Below are 19,076 nucleotides of genomic sequence, written 5' to 3'. Positions count from 1 at the left end.
TTATATGATAACATTTAGTAAATGATACATGACAGACACTTTGCTGGACTGGAGAATTTGAATGGCACATATAATTACAAATAGTTGGAGGTGGGAATAAACTTAGAAGCCATCTAATCCATCACATGTTACGTGAGTTTTATCTGGCATTACACAGTCATTAGGCAGAAGATTCAAAGGTATAAGTCTTCTGTCTTTTAATTTGAAGTTCTTCACATATACTCTATGCCTCCATGGCCCGTAAGTGTCAGCTCACTTTCCTTGACTATTTCTCTTCCCTGGACACTTCCTTCCTGTTTCCACCATCATACCAACCACTCTCCAGACCACAGAAGGGGGGGAGGGGAGCTGGTAGATGTCCCAGGTCTGATAACACTAGTCTATTCCCTTAATTTGATTCCAGAAACGTTTCAAAACCCACACCCAATCAGAGTTCCTTCCCCAAGATATTCTGGCTACCCTCAGTCAAGGAAGACAACCCTTGATTTGAAGTCAGTGATAAAAGGAAGTAAATCTGGGACTGCTAAAAATACCTTATCAACTACAATAGAATAATCTATAGTCATTATTCATTCCTTAAATATTTGATAAAACTTGCATATAAAATCACCTGGACTTGTTATTTTAAACTTGAGAATACTTTTAAAAATACCAATTAAATTTATTGAATAACTATAGATCTTATGTAGGCTCATTTTTTTTTTTTTTATCAGTTTTGATGTATCAACTGTTATTCTAGGAAACTGGCTATTCATCCAAGTTTACATATTTATTTCAATTACACTGTTAGAAATACTATGATTATCTTAGTTTCTACTGTATTTATTACACACTCCTTTTGTGTCTTGTATCTTCAGCACTCCATGGTTTTATCAATAAATCTTTTTTTTTTTTCCTTGGTTTTTCGAGACAGGGTTTCTCTGTGTAGCCCTGGATGTCCTGGAACTCACTTTGTAGACCAGGCTGGCCTCGAACTCAGAAATCTGCCTGCCTCTGCCTCCCAAGTGCTGGGATTAAAGGCGTGCACCACCACCGCCCGGCTAATAAATCTTAAGTTACATTTATTTAGTTATTTTGGGGGCACATTCATGACGTGAGACTAGGGAACAACTCGTAGAACCTGGCTGTCTACTTGTACCATGTGGGCCTCAGGGACTGTACTCAGGCTGTCGGGCTTGGCACCTGGAGCCATCTCTTCAGCCCAGTTTTGTCTTTTGTTACTATATTACTTATATTTTTATGATTTCATTCATTTTAATCTGCTTCAGCATTAACATATTATTAGAGCACAAGCTCAGTATCTTAACATCTTTTCCTTTGCTAACACACTCCTTAAACTTACAAATTTCCCTCAGAGTAGGGCTTCGTTCTATCTCACAAGTTTTGCTGTTTGTTGTTTTCATTACCGTTCAGTTTTAAAGACACATAGTCTTTGCTTTCCGTTGACAAATATACTCCCACTTCCACTACCACATTTTTGTCAAGTAGCACCAGTCTCCTAAACGTGTACAATTTTGAGACCATGTACATCAATTATAACTGTAACACAGTAACTAGGACATGATCTATTAATTGCACTAAGTACAAATGAGGTTGGTGGCTCTTTAGTCTAAATCTACCTATCTACCTATCTATCTATCTATCTATCTATCTATCTATCTATCTATCTATCTATCTATCGAATGATCTATCAGGTCAGTGGCCAGTCATAACGGTCTTTTAAAAGTCTGTTGGTGACTAATCATTGTCTGTTTTTCAGCTCTCAGATGGAAATGCACACAAACTCCTGTTCAACCTGCTAATCGTGTGCTCAAATCCATGTGCCATTTTTGTCCTGATAAATCAATTTCTGAAAAAAGATCATTAAACATCTCACCATGACCATCAGCTGGTCAACTTACATAGACGAACCTCAAAGCAAAACTATTTTTCTTCCTTTGGTTGGATTTTCATTGGGTTGGACATATGCATGATTTGAATCCTAACTGACTTAAGAAATCCCCTGAAGAACATCCAGTTGAGTAATGACCGCAGCACACTTACTACGAAAGGTGTAGGAACGTATCTTGAAAAAAGGTAAACAGGAATATCTTTAGCGAGCAGCACTGCAGCTGTGAGTTTAGCAAGCCTAAAAAGAGAGATTTCATTTAGTCCTTCTCATACTTTTTTTTAAAAGATTTATTTATTTATTATATGTAAGTACACTGTAGCTGTCTTCAGACACTCCAGAAGAGGGAGTCAGATCTTGTTAAGGATGGTTGTGAGCCACCATGTGGTTGCTGGGATTTGAACTCTGCACCTTTGAAAGAGCAGTCGGGTGCTCTTACCCACTGAGCCATCTCACCAGCCCCCTTCTCATAATTTTAATCAACTAACCTTCTGTATAATAAAGGTTTCACAATAGAATTATTCTGAATTTTGAAAAAGTATCTTCTGCAGTAGCCTAAGCTGGCTGGAACTCACTATTACGTAGGTTTGTCTCTAACTCACAATCCTGCCTTAGCCTCCCTTATGTGCTGCCATGCCTAGCCAAACAATTCTTACCATCACTAATTATTTATGCTTGATGCTCCAACTTGAAACTGTTAAGCAAGGGTTTTGTTGCTGTTGTTTGTTTGTTTGTGTCTTTTCTTTAAGGAGCTAGGGATATGGCTCAGTGGTAGTTCACTGGCTTAGAATATGTGAGGCCCAGACAGTCCCAGACACACTTACATAAAACAAAAAACCTTAACCCTCCAAATACAAGTAAGAAAACTAAAAGGTCTTTAATGACAAACAGAACTGACACAATAATTCTTTCTCATTCACCTTTTGGTAGTGATAACTGCTTTAAACTAAGAAATGAAACTTGTAAAATGCAACAAGATCAAAGGACAGTGAGATAAATAAACTCCATTAAAAGGTACCATGATTATCAAATTATGAAAAGGTCCTAGAGCAGGATTTTAAGAGAATAGAAGTTTCATAATTACTCCTACTCGGTTCCTAGGGAACCCCCCCCCAACATACACACTGACATTATTATTTGAAGTTCCAATATTTTAAGAAGTTATACTTCTACAAAGTCTAAAGCTTATCTCTGAAGTGTTTTTTGACTTCTGTTTCAGCTAAAATTGTTCTCAAGCTTGAGAAAAACATAAAATCAGCATCAGCATGGAACCATGCTTCTAGACAAAGGTCTTATTTCAGAACTTACCACCAGAAAAAAAAAAAAAAGAAATATTTTACCCCCATGCCAATGTAACCTTTGCAGTAATTAACACGGTACCTCTGGCTGCTGCAGCTGCTAGTCACCTGACCCCGAGTGTCATAGCCAACAACAAAGCCTCTCTGCTTGAAGTCTGAAAAACATCTCTCCAGGTATTTGTACATCCCCTGAAACAAACGAACAGATACGTTCCTGGTCAGGCATTCACCTAAAGTGCCCCCTATCTCCCCTTCAGATGAAGATAAACTGAGGGCCTCAAACAAGCTAGGCAAGGGCATTGCCACTGAGCTACATCCCAACCTCAGGCTCTGAACTTTACAACTTAAATCTCTTGGTTTTATTCAGCTGCTTATTGACTCAGAACTGGCTTTGGTGTTCACAGCCATGCTTACTAATGTGGGAGCAATACTGGTCACCCATGAATATGAGATAGTAATCATTTCTCAGATTTTCAAGCACATTTAGTACTACAGAAATACCAATTTAGTAACCACAACTTCACTACAACACACAAAACATGAGGGAGAGAAAAATGGGTCAGTAAGAGGAAAAGGGGCATGTCAGAAAGATCATTCAGAAGAAACCAGGGAAACTAGTTTTTACTGCAAGGTTCTGGAGGACAGAATTGTCATTTTCTCACTATGTAGCTCAGGCTGGACTGGAACTTGCTATGTAGATCAGGCTGTTCTCAAATGTACAGAGTTCCACCAGCTTCAATCTCCCCCTCCCTAGTGTGGGGACTAAAGGTGTGCACAACACTCAGCCAGAGAACTTTTCATGAAAAGGACTGTGTCCTTGTAGACACATAATTTCCAGCATGCATTTGGGGCAAAACAGAAGATCAAAATTGGGTCTGCCCTTTCTGTTTATGAGAATACCTTCCTGGACATACAGTTAATTTTTTAAATAGAAGGGTACTGAAGTGGAAACTTAAGGGTTCTTTGGAAAGTCAGCTGTGTCAGATGGTGTTTTGCTGGGGCAAACACGTGAAGGAATGTTTTCTTGAAGCAGCCACAAGTAAAAGGACATTTTGCTAAGGTAGACACATGAAGGAACATTTTGTTGAAGCAGACACAGGTGAAAGGATGTTCTGCTAACAGGCACATGAAAAGGCATGTGATGGATTCTTCGCTAATGACATGCATGTACTGGTCCACTTTACACTGCGTAGTTGAGCTTCAACTGTCAGGACTCCATAGAGAGAAATGCACCAAAAACCATCTGGTGTGTGCTGTGGCTTCTTGTTGCTTCATTGGACTTGGGCTGACTGGCAGAGTGATATCAGCTGATACAGACTCATGTGCTGAGGCAAGACACTTGGTGAGGCAAGGCACATGGAGGACAAGTGATGTTTGGAGGGAGTATAATTAAAACTCAAGGGACTAAGAGAGGCTTGGCGAGGCTTGCTGGTAGTGAGTGATGGACTTCACTGATTTTTACTTTGCTGGCCTTTCTCAGAGAACTTCTCCTGGTGTTCCTGTTGGCCTTGGTCCGAATCTCTCCTGCTGACTCATGCTGATTCAGCTGAGGTCTGGTGGTTCCTGCTAGGTCCTGCCACCATTGCTGCTACCCCAACTCTATCGAACTGGACTGCTGGTATATCCGTGAAGTGTTTGCAAGTGAATCAAGCTATCGCTGCTAACCTGTAAACTGAACTGCTCATTTCCTAACACCGCAGATGGGATCTACTCCAAAGAACCATTTCTAATCAGGTCCACTTCCCCTATATCCTTTCTTTTCCACTACCTCTGGTGGGTGGTGGGCTAGAAGGGAGGTTAAAGCTTTTAAGAACCATCATTTTGTATGATTTGAAAATATTAAAGTTACAGGGTACTGCCAAATTTTTTAAAATAAAATAATGAAGCAAGAAAAGCACATATATAATAGTAAATATGTAATAGTATTAAAATACATATATATGTAATACTTGCCTGTGTTGATTGTATTACTGTAAGGTCATTAATGTAGCAAAACCCTGCTCCCATGGCAGATCGAAGTCCTGCAGTCCCAAAAGTCATCCGGCAACAAAGACGATCACGCAATTCCTTGTTCATCCCATTCCGCAAGAGATTTTCAATCTGCTCTTTTGTTTTGGGATTCTGTTTTTTGAAAAAAAAAGCAGATCTAATTGAGATCATAAAGTACTAATACTAAGCCTGTCTAAGGGCCCAAAATGTAGATTCATAGCCTGGTTCATTAGATTCTAAGGTTACTTATTAAACTTAGTATATACTACAAAAATACAGCATGGCACACCCACACACACACACACACACACACACACANANATATATATATATTGTTTATTAAAAATCCTCCCACTTACTGAGTTCTCAAGAGATACTGAGTCCTCAAGAAAGGCTATACTGAGAGTACATTTATCTATTTTTATATAATTCTAAATTTAAGAACTAAGAATTACTTTAGTCATTAAATTAGGAGTCTAAATTAAGCTTTAAAATATATAAAGTATTGGATAACTGCTATTAAAATACCTACCAATTAGCCGGGCGTGGTGGCACACACCTTTAATCCCAGCACTCGAGAGGCAGAAGCAAGCGGACGTTGTACATCGTGGTGCGGAGCCTAGTGCGCACCACGATGTACAACGTCCACAAGCAGCACCTTCTCTTGTCAAAGTTACTATGAGTTGAATCTGTAATGTTTACATTTTCTGCATTGATAGGTTATAAAATGTTAATTAGTGCTCAGCATTACAAACCAAGGCACCTGCTTGTGGACGTTGTACATCGTGGTGCGCACTAGGCTCCGCACCACGATGTACAACGTCCACAAGCAGGAGTTCCAGGACAGCCAGGGCTATACAGAGAAACCCTGTCTCAAAAAACCAAGCTGCTTGTGGACGTTGTACATCGTGGTGCGCACTAGGCTCCGCACCACGATGTACAACGTCCACAAGCAGGAGTTCCAGGACAGCCAGGGCTATACAGAGAAACCCTGTCTCAAAAAACCAAGAAAAAAAAAACCCTAGAAATAAACTAACAAAATAACAAACACACAAACAAAACCCTTACTAGTCTTTCAAAACCACATTCCACTCATCTGACCATAATGAGATTTTAGGTGTCAAGTCTGTCATGTTAGATTTTCATTAAAATGCAAACATGACTTGAGAGACAAGGCATGCCAACATCCATATGTAGAATTTTAGCATGTGCAGGGCCCTGGACTCAATCCCTAGCATGAGGAAATAAACAAGCAAACAAACAAAAATACAAGCAGATTTAAAATTGAAATAAAATTATGGGAAAGCCTAAATGGAATTTTCTAATATTTTTTATGGGAGGACTAAGTATTTAAAAATCCAAAATGAACCACACCTTCTCTTGTCAAAGTTACTATGAGTTGAACCTGTAATGTTTACATTTTTTGCATTGATAGGTTATAAAATGTTAATTAGTGCTCAGCATTACAAACCAAGGCACCCTATGGGAGGACTAAGTATTTAAAAATCCAAAATGGGGGCTGGTGAGATGGCTCAGCGGGTAAGAGCACCCGACTGCTCTTCCAAAGGTGCAGAGTTCAAATCCCAGCAACCACATGGTGGCTCACAACCATCCTTAATGAGATCTTACTCCCTCTTCTGGAGTGTCTGAAGACAGCTACAGTGTACTTACATATAATAAATAAAATAAATCTTTAAAAAAAAAAATCCAAAATGAACCACACCTTCTCTTGTCAAAGTTACTATGAGTTGAGCCTGTAGTATTTACATTTTCTGCATTGATGGGTTATAAAATGTTAATTAGTGCTCAGCATTAAAAACCAAGGCACCCGCAAGGTATTCAATGATAGGAAAACCTTGTACTTCCACATAAAAACATTATCAATACATAATTTAAACCAAACAGTTTCTGGTTATAGTAGAAACTACAGTAACTAGAGTTTGTGGGCAAACTAATAAGATGTGGCAATTCTATTAACTGAATTTTTTTTACTTTTTGAGACAGGCTCTCATGTAGTGAGTTCAAGCACAGCTTAACTGGCTGTGAGATTTTAATCTGTTTAACACTGAAGGGTGTGTATGTGTAAAACCTAGATTCAAGCATTTTCTGTTTTGTAAATGGCATATACTAACATCTATACATAAAAATATGAATAGCTATTAGGAGAAAAATCTAAATAAAAGAATATCTAAGCTATTGATGAACTATCCCAAAGTTAAAGATATCATCAGATTAGAAAGAAGCAAAATGACTTGGAAACTGTCAGGAGATTAGAGCAAAAGCCGAATGGCCTCTCTCTATGCACAGAGGATAAGTACTGACTTCAAGTTAGTGAGACTGTAAATTGGGATGGTCTTTTTAGAGTAACAGTAGCAAAACATCAAATTTTAGATAACATATGCTTTTGACCCATGGATTTTTGTGTTGAAACAATACTTTCACTTTACACAATTATTAACACCAGAATGTTCACTGCTGCATTCATTATTATTAATAAGGCTGGTAGCATTATTATAACTATCACACAGATGAAGAAAGAGATTCATGTCGGGTGGTGGTGGCGCACGTCTTTAATCCCAGCACTTGGGAGGCAGAGGCAGGCAAATTTCTGAATTCAAGGCCAGCCTGGTCTACAGAGTGAGTTCCAGGACAGCCAGGACTACACAGAGAAACCCTGTCTTTAAAAAAAAAAAAAGATTCACCGAAGGACCCAAGAGCACTGAGCTAGCTAGGCAGCAGATAAACATATTTGGTTGAACATTTGGTCTGGTTCTAAGTACAAAACAACTGCACTGAGAAGTTTAATAATGTGTAAAAACAATTCAACTCTGGGTATAGTGAGACAGCATCCTTTTTGGTACAGCTACATAAATATACAAATGATCCACCAGTAACTATGAGCTGACTGAATATACTTCCTAATGTTAAACTGCACAGAAATGAGAGTAGGACCTAAACTTACAAATCTCAGCTACAGTACTAACTTAAGTCCTATTTCTTAAAAAGCTATTAAGTTTGAGAAAAATAAAACTGAAGAATCATGATACATTTAACACAATAAACCTGTATGGAAAAAAGTTTATAGCAAAAAAATGATTATAGCAACAGACATTTGAGGTCTACTTTAAATTCATGTCTCTATTACTTATCTATTATATTTAGTTATATATTATTTAGTTACCTATTAGCTAGATAATTAAACTAATTTATTAATTAAATTACATGGTGTTATAAACTTGGAAAAAGACTTAAAAAGCTATGTAGCTATACATAGCTTCTATTTTTCAGATAACGAAATTAAAGTTGTATTTTGTTGCTAAAAATCTTTAAGTAATCGTGATATCAATAAACAGTAACGAGGACCTAAAGTAATATAGGTAAATTATTTTAAAACACAATTTCCATGTATATCTCAGATATTAGTATAAAAGGAGCATACATGTATACCATGCAGAAATATTTCATGCAAAAAAAAAGAAAACCTAAAAATACTGGTTATCCCTAAAGGAAATACCAGGAGTGGAAACTAAGGTAAAAAGGTGACATTTATGTTTTATAGCTCTAATAGTGTCTGGATATTTCATGTACATAGAACCTACCATTTATTATAACTACTAGTTTTATATTCATAATGGGTGAGTCTATTGTGAGTTTATATGAATTCTTTTTCATCTCACAAACTGCTCTTATTACATCCCTGCCTGAGAAGTCTATTTCTGTTCTGATCCCAGGTAAGGAGAGCAATGGTAGACAGAAGAAATGATTCCATCCACGCCCAGCTTGGCAAGTCAGTGCATTTAACTTGGAATGTTTGTAAGAGGATGGGCAACTTCTAGCAGCCCACTAAGGCTTTCCCTCCTGGCAACTGTTAAACTGGTACATCCTCAGGAAGCAGGGGAGGTTTCCTGGTTATTTACTTTATTTTGCAACAGGGTCTCATTATGTAGCTCTGATTGGCCTGGTGATTAGTTGGAACTCACAGAGCTCCAACTGCCTCTGCCTCCCAATGGCTGGGGTTAAAGGCGTGCATCACCATGCCCAGCTCGACTGTTGCATCTCTACATGGCTAAAATGAAGAAAAGGAATTAACTACTTACATAACACTCATAGAACCTTTAAGTCCAAATGCAAATATGAAGAAAGAGATCTTTTAGTATCAGCATTGGTTTTTAAGTGTTTTTATTAGCACACATTATATATAAGACATCATTATAACATTTTCATGCATGTACAGATTTCAATCATATTGTCTTCCTCCTCCCCATTACTCTTTCCTACTCTCGCTGATTCTTTAGCCCTGTCTTCTACTTTCATATCTGTACTTACATTTTTAATTTATTGTTGGTGACTCTATGAGTTTCACTGGGGCTCCTTACAGGTACATGAGTGAGGATTTGTTTGCTGAAGCATGTGCACCTTCCCAGTGTCTACACCACTGAAGAAAATGGCTTCCCCAAGATACTCTGAATACATAGAAATGTTTAACACTCAACTTCTTACAACCTTTCACAGATATGAAGAAAGCTATATACTACACCAAATCATCCCAACTCTGCCAACAAATGAAGGTATTTATATCACTTATATATGAAAAATCATATTGGACTTGTCTAAGCTTTTCTGAACCTATTATGCTTATAATTAGGTCCTTTTGCATTGCTTATGTGTAATTGCTTATTGCTTATAAATGCATATAAAAGTACTTTAAATAAAAGTAACCAAGTTTGTCAATGGGTTTACCTGTAAATCTTTTTCTATACCTGAGATAATACTTACTGCAAGACTGACTGAACTTAGAAGCCCTATGGAAACACACCTCTGGACGTACATATGAAGGTGCTTCCAGATGGCTTACTTGAGCAAAGACCTATCCCAAATGTACACTGCAGCATCCATGAGTTGAGGTTATAAAAAGCTGAGCACCAGCTTGCACTCTCGCTCCCGTTCTCTCTCCCTCTCCCTCTTCTCCTCTGCTCTCCTCTCTCCCCCTCTCCCTCTCTCTTTCTCCCTCTCTCCCTCTCCTTTTCTCTCTCTCCCCTTTCTCTCTCCCTCTCACTCCCTCCCCGCCCCGCCCCCTGATTCCTGATTGTGGATGCAGTATACTCATACACCTCCTTCACCCGCTGCTACGCCTTTTCTGCCACGAGGAGTGTTCTCCTCAAACTGTAAGCCAATAAAAAAGGTCTTCCTTAAGTTGCTACTTGTCAGGTATTTGGCCACAGCAATGAGAAAAGTAATTAATATAATGCCTATTTTGTAATTCCTATGCAACTTGAATCTACTTAAGAATATATGAATATTAGACCTAACAGCTTGTGAACAATCTGAACCATGCACTGTATTAGTAGAAAAGATATTAAAGAAAATGGTATTAATTAACAATCCCAATTCCTGAAATTGTTATTCACTAAAGGGTGTCTATGTACGAACTCTTCTACAATTCAGTATTTCTAAAATTACAAAACTTTAAATGTTGTTCTTAAATATCTCAGAGATTGTGTTTGAACAACAAATACCAGGTTAATAAAATAATAAAGATTTTTTTCAAGTTTATGTCTAAAGAGAAGTTGAAATAGGAAACTGCAGTCTGAAAACCTGATGGGTGGACCCAGCTGACATTTACTTCTGGGGGTCAGCCAGCTTGGAGATCCATTTCCAGAGTCCTGGAGCAGAGCAGGGGATCCAGTCAGATGACTGGTTACTAGCTTCAAAATATAATCATGTTCTTCCCAATTGAAGTAAGCTTTATTAAATACTGGCCAGGAAGATAGACAATGGCCAGGTCCATACTCAGGATTCTCAGAGAAATGGCCCAAAATATAATCATGTTAAAGGAGTGTTTCTCCAAGTAAAAAAAAAAAAACAAACTGTGTTTAATTCTAAATTTAATTTCCCCGTCTTTAAATTTTTTTACTCAAATTAGCATTAAATTGGCCTAGATAAAAAGCTTTATGGCTATTCTCATCATATAAAACAAAATTTACTTTAATAAAATCATTTTTCTGGGAAAAATAAAATCCAAGAAATGAAAATGTTAACTAGACCACAACTGGAAAGTAAGTTTTAAAATATAACTTTGTTACCCCTTAAGTATAATATTGGATAGGGAAAGATTAGTGTGAAAAGTTAAAAATGTCCATTGTTAGCCAGGCAGTGGTGGTGCGCCTTTAATCCTAGTACCCAGGAGGCAGAAGCAGGCGGATTTCTGAGTTCGAGGCCAGCCTGGTCTACAGAGTGAATGCCAGGACAGCCAGGGCTACACAGAGAAACCCTGTCTCGAAAAAACAAACAAACAAACAAATAAAAACCCCAAAAAACAAAAAACAAAAAATGTCCATTGTTGTATTTTAAAGCCTTCCTGGAGATGTAGCATACTGGCACAGTGCTAGCTTAGCGCACAGGCCCCAGCTTTGATCTCTAGCAGTATAAAAGCAAGAATCCAGTTGGAGAGATGGCTTAGTGGCTAAGAGCACTTCGGCTGCTTTTGCCGAGGATCCAGGTTCAATTCTAGCATGCACATGGTAGCTCATAATAACTCCAGTTCCAGGGGATAAGATATCTTCTGGCCTTCTTGGACACTTAGGCATGATCATAGTACACAGACAAACGTAGGCAAAACACTCGTACACATACAACAGTAAAATAATTAAAACTAACTAAATGAATATACCTATTTACCAAGCACATACTATGTGCCCCACTTAGAAGATACTATTGGTAGGAAGAGGATCTTACAGATAGGTAGCAAGGTGGAAAGATAAGCAAAAGGGCCGTTCCCACAGAGTACGCATGGGCTCTGGGTGACAGATCAGTATTTGGACTAAGTTTTAAAGCTAGGATGAACTGATAAAAGGGATCTGAAGGAGGCAAGGTCTGACCTGATAAGTGAAAAGTGAGTGTGAACTGAATGTTGGAGGGGATGGGGGACAAGCTGGGAGTAGAAACATAATGATTTCAGTATTAGATTTACAGAGTTTGAAATGACAGCCAACTCAGCACACCAGCTACTCTTTCCTTACTAGACTAGCTCTTCACAATAACTCAGAAAATACAATTAAGATACCACTTTCATCTGATTTTAATTTGTAGGTGAAAATGGCTTCATGATTTAATTTTAAGAGTTTTTAAGAGCAGAGTTAAGGAAGAAGGATGAATTTACTATGGCTGGATAATAAATCATTCCAACTTTAAGGCCAAAATCAATAACTACTTACTATCCTCCACAGTTTCTGTAGACAGGAAGTGTCTGAGGCCTCTGTTGAAAGACTCAAAGATCTGCTTGTTGGAATAAACTCCAGTCTTGTCTGTCACATATCTGACAGTGATGATAGCTGTTAGCTAGGACCCATGCTGGGTTCTAAGGGAAAATATCCTAAGAGGAAGCTAGCCAGGGAGCAGGTCTGCCACTTTTCCTGGCCTAGCCCTGCACAATCAGCTTATTTCCCCTGCTCCTGCCATTTCCTGAGGTTGTGACAAAGACCCCTCCAAATTCTGGGAGAGGGATCACAGATTGTGACTTTCAACTGAGCCATGTCCAAGTCATGCAGAAAGACAAAGAATGTGAGATGAAGGAAGTAAATGAACCTAGCTATTTTTGAAAGCTGCAACTTTCAAGATATATATATATATATATCTTCTCTTTTCTTGGGTCCCTGAAATCAACAGCAATCTAAGCTGATTTTAGCCTAACTTTCAGGCCACTCAAATGACTCAGACATGGGATTTAGTCCATTTAGTGCTGACACTGAATCCATAAGTAGTCATATGGTAGTCCTTTGAACTATCATTCTTTTTTTTTGTTTTGTTTTTAGTTTTGGTTTTTCGAGACAGGGTTTCTCTGTATAGCCCTGGCTGTCCTGGAACTCACTTTGTAGACCAGGCTGGCCTCGAACTCAGAAATCCGCCTGCCTCTGCCTCCCAAGTGCTGGGATTAAAGGCGTGCGCCACCACGCCCGGCTGAACTATCATTCTTAAGTAGTAGTACTAGACTCTAGATTTATTTTTTCCCTATTTATAATCATTTTAAAGTTCAGTGCCGGGAATAGGTTACTCCTTTTAGAGTTGTTGGCTACTGAGGTCCCATAGACTTCCCCTTCAAACATTATAGATTATCACTGCTCTTGTTTACTCCATAATCCTTGATTTTATTTATGGACTTTATTGCTGAAGACATATTTGAGTCATAAAATATGGAGAAATAAAGCTGGTATTGACAAGGAAGCTTCATCTCTATTGGTTAATTTTCAGTGATAGAAGGTACTAAAGGAGAAAAATAACCATCAGTCTCCCAGCTATGAACACCCTGAGACCGATAATAATGACTGGTATGCAAGACATGCCCACTGGTGGAATAGTGGCAAGAACATCAAAGGAGTGACCAATCACTTTCTGGTTGGATTGAAGGCCCACTCCACAAGATCAAACCCATACTTGGCACCATTACTGGGACAAGAACCTATGGCTAGGTCCTAAGGGAGAACCTACTATGGTATTATTCTGCTAAATGGAGATAGTAGTAAGTCAGCTTCTAATGGATCAATGCAACTCACTCCCGACTCTCATCTAAGAAAATTTCTATTGTCTATTTTCTAGACAGTGATTAACAGATACCTACAATTGGCCCAAGTACAGAGAAGAATGCAGAATATTCAGCCCTAAGTGAAACAAGATCTCAGTTTGTATCAGGCTTTCTAAAGAGATTCCCTGGAATAAAGTCCAGAGACACCTCCAGTGTCTAGTTTTCTGAGCTAGTCTGTATTGTCAACATTTGAAGAGTATTTAGTATTGGATAGTGTTCTAGGCATTACACTACAATAACTTTTTTTTTTTTTTAACTTTTTAAAAATGCTGGTGGAGCAGTGCGGTGGTGGCGCACGCTTTTAATCCCAGCACTTGTACCAAGGCTGAGGCAGGCGAATTTCTGAGTTTGAGGCCAGCCTGGTCTACAGAGTGAGTTCCAGGACATCCAGGACTCTACAGACAAACCCTGTCTCGAAAAACAAACAAACAAACAAAAAATTGCTGATGATTGCAGGTACTGTCATAAGAATGAAAGGCCTCCAATATTCAAATGAGTACTACTAAGTCACATCATATTGAAATAAAGCTTCCCTTTGTAGAAGAACACTTAGACCTGTCTGCAAAAAAATAGCAGAGTGTTCACTAAGCTCTATCATGAAAGTGTGCATTACAGAAATGATATTATAGGGTTCAAGGTAGTCACTACTTTTGAAATTTCTATACTCAGGTAGGGTCACTCATAGGATCTCAGATCTTTAACTATAGTTAATTAAAAAAGAAAAGTACAGTTTTAACTATTTCTTAAACACAGGGGATAAAAATCTAGAAACAATCATGTGTTTGCTAAGTTTCTTAATTAAATAATGGGTTTTATAACAGTATTATGAAATTAGCTATATACTTGAGGCAATTCACAACTTGTATAAAAACTAAAATATGATCTAATGATCATAACAAAAAATAAAATCATTATGTAAAAATGTTTGTGGGATTTTTTTTTCTTCTGACACCAAATATGTGGTTTTATAACAAGCATTTAAAAGCTGCTTTTGTTCCAAAGTATTAGACAATAATCAGCAGGGCAACACTTTGACCAGACTGCTTCATTATGCTTATTTTTTCCTTAAACATAATTATTCCCCTAATTAAACCTAGGACTATTAGTACCTTGATTTTATTTGTTCCTTTTGTATGGTGGCTCATCTGTTTGAAAACTTGGTCCCAGCTAATGGAACTCTGTGCAAAGGATTAGGTGTGGCATTGTAGTAGGAGGTGTGTCACTGGGGGCAAGTTTTTGAGGTTTCAAAGCCCATACCATTCCTAGTGTGTCTTTCTCTGGTTATGTAGTAAGCTCTCACCTACTGCTCCAGCCATGCCTGCCTGATGCCATACTTCCCACCATTAATGTCAATGAATTTAACCATGTAAACCCAAACTAAACATTTTCTAAGTTACTTTGGCCATGGTGTTTAACACAGCAATAAAAAAGTGACTAAGACAACATAAATTGGTTAAATCTTGGTGAACTAGGACAGGTAAAAGTCTAGTTTGTTGGGACTGCCAGAGCTTTTGCCCTAAAGTTCCAACAGTGTCTTTCCGAATATCAATCATTCTCCACTTCTCAGGATATAAACTGAGTATTTATGACTTTACTTAATTCTGCCCCTATGTCTTCAGCATCATATCAGATCTGAAAGATTAAAGGGTTTAGTGTTAGGACCTAGGTAAAATATTAAGGCCTAGATGGAATGTTAAGGCTTAAGTAAAACATTAAGGCCTACAAAAATATGTTAAGGCCTCGGTAACTGTTACCTGACTAGTCTGCCATTATAAGGAAACTTTCTCAAATGTTTCTGCTATTACTAGGAAACTTTCTAATGCCAAGATTGATTACATATTCTATTATGTTCTGTGCCCTTGGAAACCAATCATAACAGAAATCAATAGAACTATTTTGTCTAGTTACCCACAATAAGCTTGGACCCAAATCAACCACTAACAGCACTTCCTGTACCTGTGTATGGGCTTGTGTGATAGTTGCCTTTATAAGCTGCCCCTGGGATGGACCCCAACATAATTGAAACACCTGCACCAATATAAGAAACTATTTGGAATAAGACTTCCATTTTGAGTAGTGATCTAGTAAACTTTAAGCTCCCAAGACCTCCTTAGGAACTGACATCCTACTTTGCAGAAAGAGACATGTATGTGGGTAACAGACAACCTGGTTGGCAAGTTAAGACATGAATGTTAGACAAGTCCCATCTTAGTAGGCAAGTTAGAACATGAATATTAGACAAGGCAAGTCACCGGCCACAGTTGGAATATCCCAACCAGTGGGAGCAGGATAATTGTACAACAAAGACATGTTCCTAAGGAAATATATATCCCTAAATCCTGATTGGTGAAATAACTTGACACAGATGTTTATGGATTTGGGGCTTTAAAACCCTGTAGGATCTTAATTCAGAGTCAGTTCTGAAGTCTGGACCATGGATCTGGTCAGTGCTCATATGGTTTGTGAGGTAATTCCCGGACCCCAACATTTATTCCACAGTACTGTCCTCATTTTGGAATGCAAGTGCAAATTGTAAACAAAGGATAATAGAACCATTAAAGGAGTTCTCACTGGTCAGCTCCTCATATTCAAATCTTCTAGAATGCCTTACAAAACTCAAGAGAATAGTTTACCAGATTATTATAAGAATGCAACTCAGGAACAACCAAATGGAAGAGATGAGTAAGGCAAGAAGTGCGGGGAGGAGGATGGGGCAGTGCTCTCTAGCTAGTACTCCTCCTAGCACTTTGGATTCAGTGATTCAAGAGTTGTTGCAGAGCCCAATTTCTAGTTCCCCGACCTTCCTTAACCAGAGGTCAGCAGTCAGTGAAAGGCAAAAAGGTTCACAGGTCATTCTGGTGACCAGCCTATTCTAAGGCTGTCCAGGAGCTCCACCTAATCATAAACTCAGATGTGATCAAAAGGGGATGTTATGAATAACAAAGGACACTTCAATAACTCAGGAAATTCCAAAGGTTTTAGGAACACTGTACTAAGAACCAGGAACAAAAACAGATGTATTTCTCATAACATAATACCAGATCACAGTAAATCTGAAGCCAAGTTAATTTAAACATATGGTTTTGAATATGTGCATATATTATATATGTATATATCTTAGACAACAAAGAAGAGAAAGGGACTTCCTGGTTCTATAATGAATGGCTATAATTAAAAATAGAAAAGAAAAAAAAAACAAAAAGAAAAATCACCCCTAGTTAAGGTATAAAGCAAGAAAAACAAAAAGACACAAAAATATATTGTGGGAAGCGGGTGTGGCCGTGGCTGCGGCCTTGTGAGCCAAAACAGCACCCTGGTTCACTGCCAAGCCCGGAGACTCCCTGCTTGATTACCAAAAACCTGATTATGCGCACCTGAGTGATTATGTGCTGCCTGCCTGACGTATAGCATCATTCAGCATGATATTGAGTCACTGGCCTATCAACACCCACCCTGTCTGCGTGCATGGCTTGTGTATAGAGCATGCTGAATGCTGATTGGATGATGAGTGATGAGAGACGAGCGCAGAGGGTGGAAGGGGATAAATTGGGCGATCCCAGAATAAAGTAGGAGAAGCTGAGGGAGAAAGAAGCTGAGAAGCAGAGAGAGAGGAAGTTGAACTGCTGTAGAGAGCTGAGGTGAGCTGTAGAGAGAATAAAGGAAGCTGCAGCGGGAAGCTATGGAAGCTGCTCAAACCCTGCCTTGGAGTAAGTGTTGTCTTTGCCCCACCTCTGCGGGATGGAGGTGGGGGGCACGCAGCAATATATTACTCTAAAAATAGCATATTTTTAAGATGAAATGATTTGTCCTACATACAAAACCAGAAATTTTGGAATTAGTGTTGGGCTTCTGAAAATATGGTCAATAAAAGCTAATCACATTTCTGTATTTTAGCAAAAAGAACTTTAAATAGCATAAAATAAAAAGTCATGGCTTCCTGTAAGGCCAAGTAAACACCACTATGTATCTGATTAGCTCAGCCTAGTCTCAAACTTGCTATATAGTTGAAGATAACTGTTAACTCATGATCTTCATGCCCCCATCTCCTAAATGCTGGGATTACAGACATGCACCACAATGACCAGGTTCAGCAGTTCTAAAAACGTCAAGGCTGCTCAGGGAGACTCCCATCCTGCCACCAACATCTGAAGAAGACTTCATTCCAATGGCAGGACCAACTGATAGTGTCATGTAAACTACCTAACAGAAGCTTTTTTTTTTTTTTTTTTTTTTTTTTTTGAATTTTTATTTTTTTTTTTTTTTTTTTTTTTTTTTAAGGAAACTTTCTTTCAGCCATGATAACTTCAGGTAAGTTTCTACAATTGCTGTACATAATTTTACCTATAGCCACCCACCTCCTCCCAGATGTTCTAAGTCTGGTCTGGAAGAAATACCTCCCAAGCGCCCCCATAGCAGGTAATGCATGCACACATGCACAGCAGGTAATGTATGTCTGTATAAGCAATGTTCTTCTCATTCTCCTCTGAGCAGCCTGAAACACCTCTCGTCTAATCACATCCTGGTACTTCAACTCTGGCCCCAGTAAAGCCTCACCTGACTGGCGTTACCCCCTTGCAATCTGCAGACTGAGCTTGTAATAGGAAAAACAGACAACTCCTGGGCTTTCAGTCCCAGACATACCCAAGAGCAACAGCTAGAAGGTACTGGAAAGAGCTGAGACTGCAGAAGATCAAGGACTGTAAAGAGCCAAGCCTGGAGAACTTAAAGACTTAAACACTAGAAAAGCTGTAGAAAGCTGCACAGTTCCTAGCTCTGGCTGTCAAAGAGCTAAGCACTAGGACATGAGATGCCAATGCACTAAATTCAAGGTTACAGCACCAACTGTTGGGTTCTGGGCTAGTAGTAGAGTCTAAAAGTTAAAATCCTGAGAGCAAATAATCCAAGAGTAGCAGCACTCTTGCTCAGAGCTGCTGGCACTAAGGAAATTATACTTTGCCTGTTCATGATTCCCATTTTAACCAAAGGAACCCTCAGCTGACTGGCAACAATATAGTCTATAATTAAGTGATAACTAAAAGCAAAGATAATCAAGAGTGCCCAACACTGAGATATTCAAGTCTTAGTGTTAGCACACAAGATATTAATGCAGTTTATAGTATTGCTCAATGACAAAGAAAAGAGGAGCCATCTCAGAAAAAAATAGATAATGCAAAAAAGAAAGAAAGAAATAAAGGAAGGAAGAAAGGAAGAGAAAGAAAGAAAAGAAAGAAAGAAAGAAAGAAAGAAAGAAAGAAAGAAAGAAAGAAAGAAAGAGAAAAAAGAAAGAGGGAGGAGGGAGGGAGGGAGGGAAGAAGGAAGGAAG

At 38.5% G+C, this 19,076-nt stretch overlaps 1 protein-coding gene across 1 annotated transcript in view; it reads right to left on the bottom strand.

Annotated features, from left to right (window-relative positions):
• The window catches only part of Pgm2l1 (phosphoglucomutase 2 like 1), a 44,620-nt gene that overhangs the window by 15,296 nt on the left and 10,248 nt on the right, over positions 1 to 19,076 (bottom strand). The window contains exons 2-4 of the mRNA XM_029538837.1: positions 5,140 to 5,307; positions 3,269 to 3,375; positions 2,044 to 2,128 (exon numbers count right to left, since the gene is read on the bottom strand). Coding sequence (XP_029394697.1) covers positions 2,044 to 2,128; positions 3,269 to 3,375; positions 5,140 to 5,307 — 360 coding nt within the window. The remainder of the gene's footprint in view (positions 1 to 2,043; positions 2,129 to 3,268; positions 3,376 to 5,139; positions 5,308 to 19,076) is intronic.

This window comes from Mus pahari, chromosome 1 (genome assembly GCF_900095145.1).
Source record: "Mus pahari chromosome 1, PAHARI_EIJ_v1.1, whole genome shotgun sequence".
NCBI classification, from domain to species: domain Eukaryota; kingdom Metazoa; phylum Chordata; class Mammalia; order Rodentia; family Muridae; genus Mus; species Mus pahari.
This window is presented reverse-complemented; position numbering and strand designations above follow the sequence as displayed.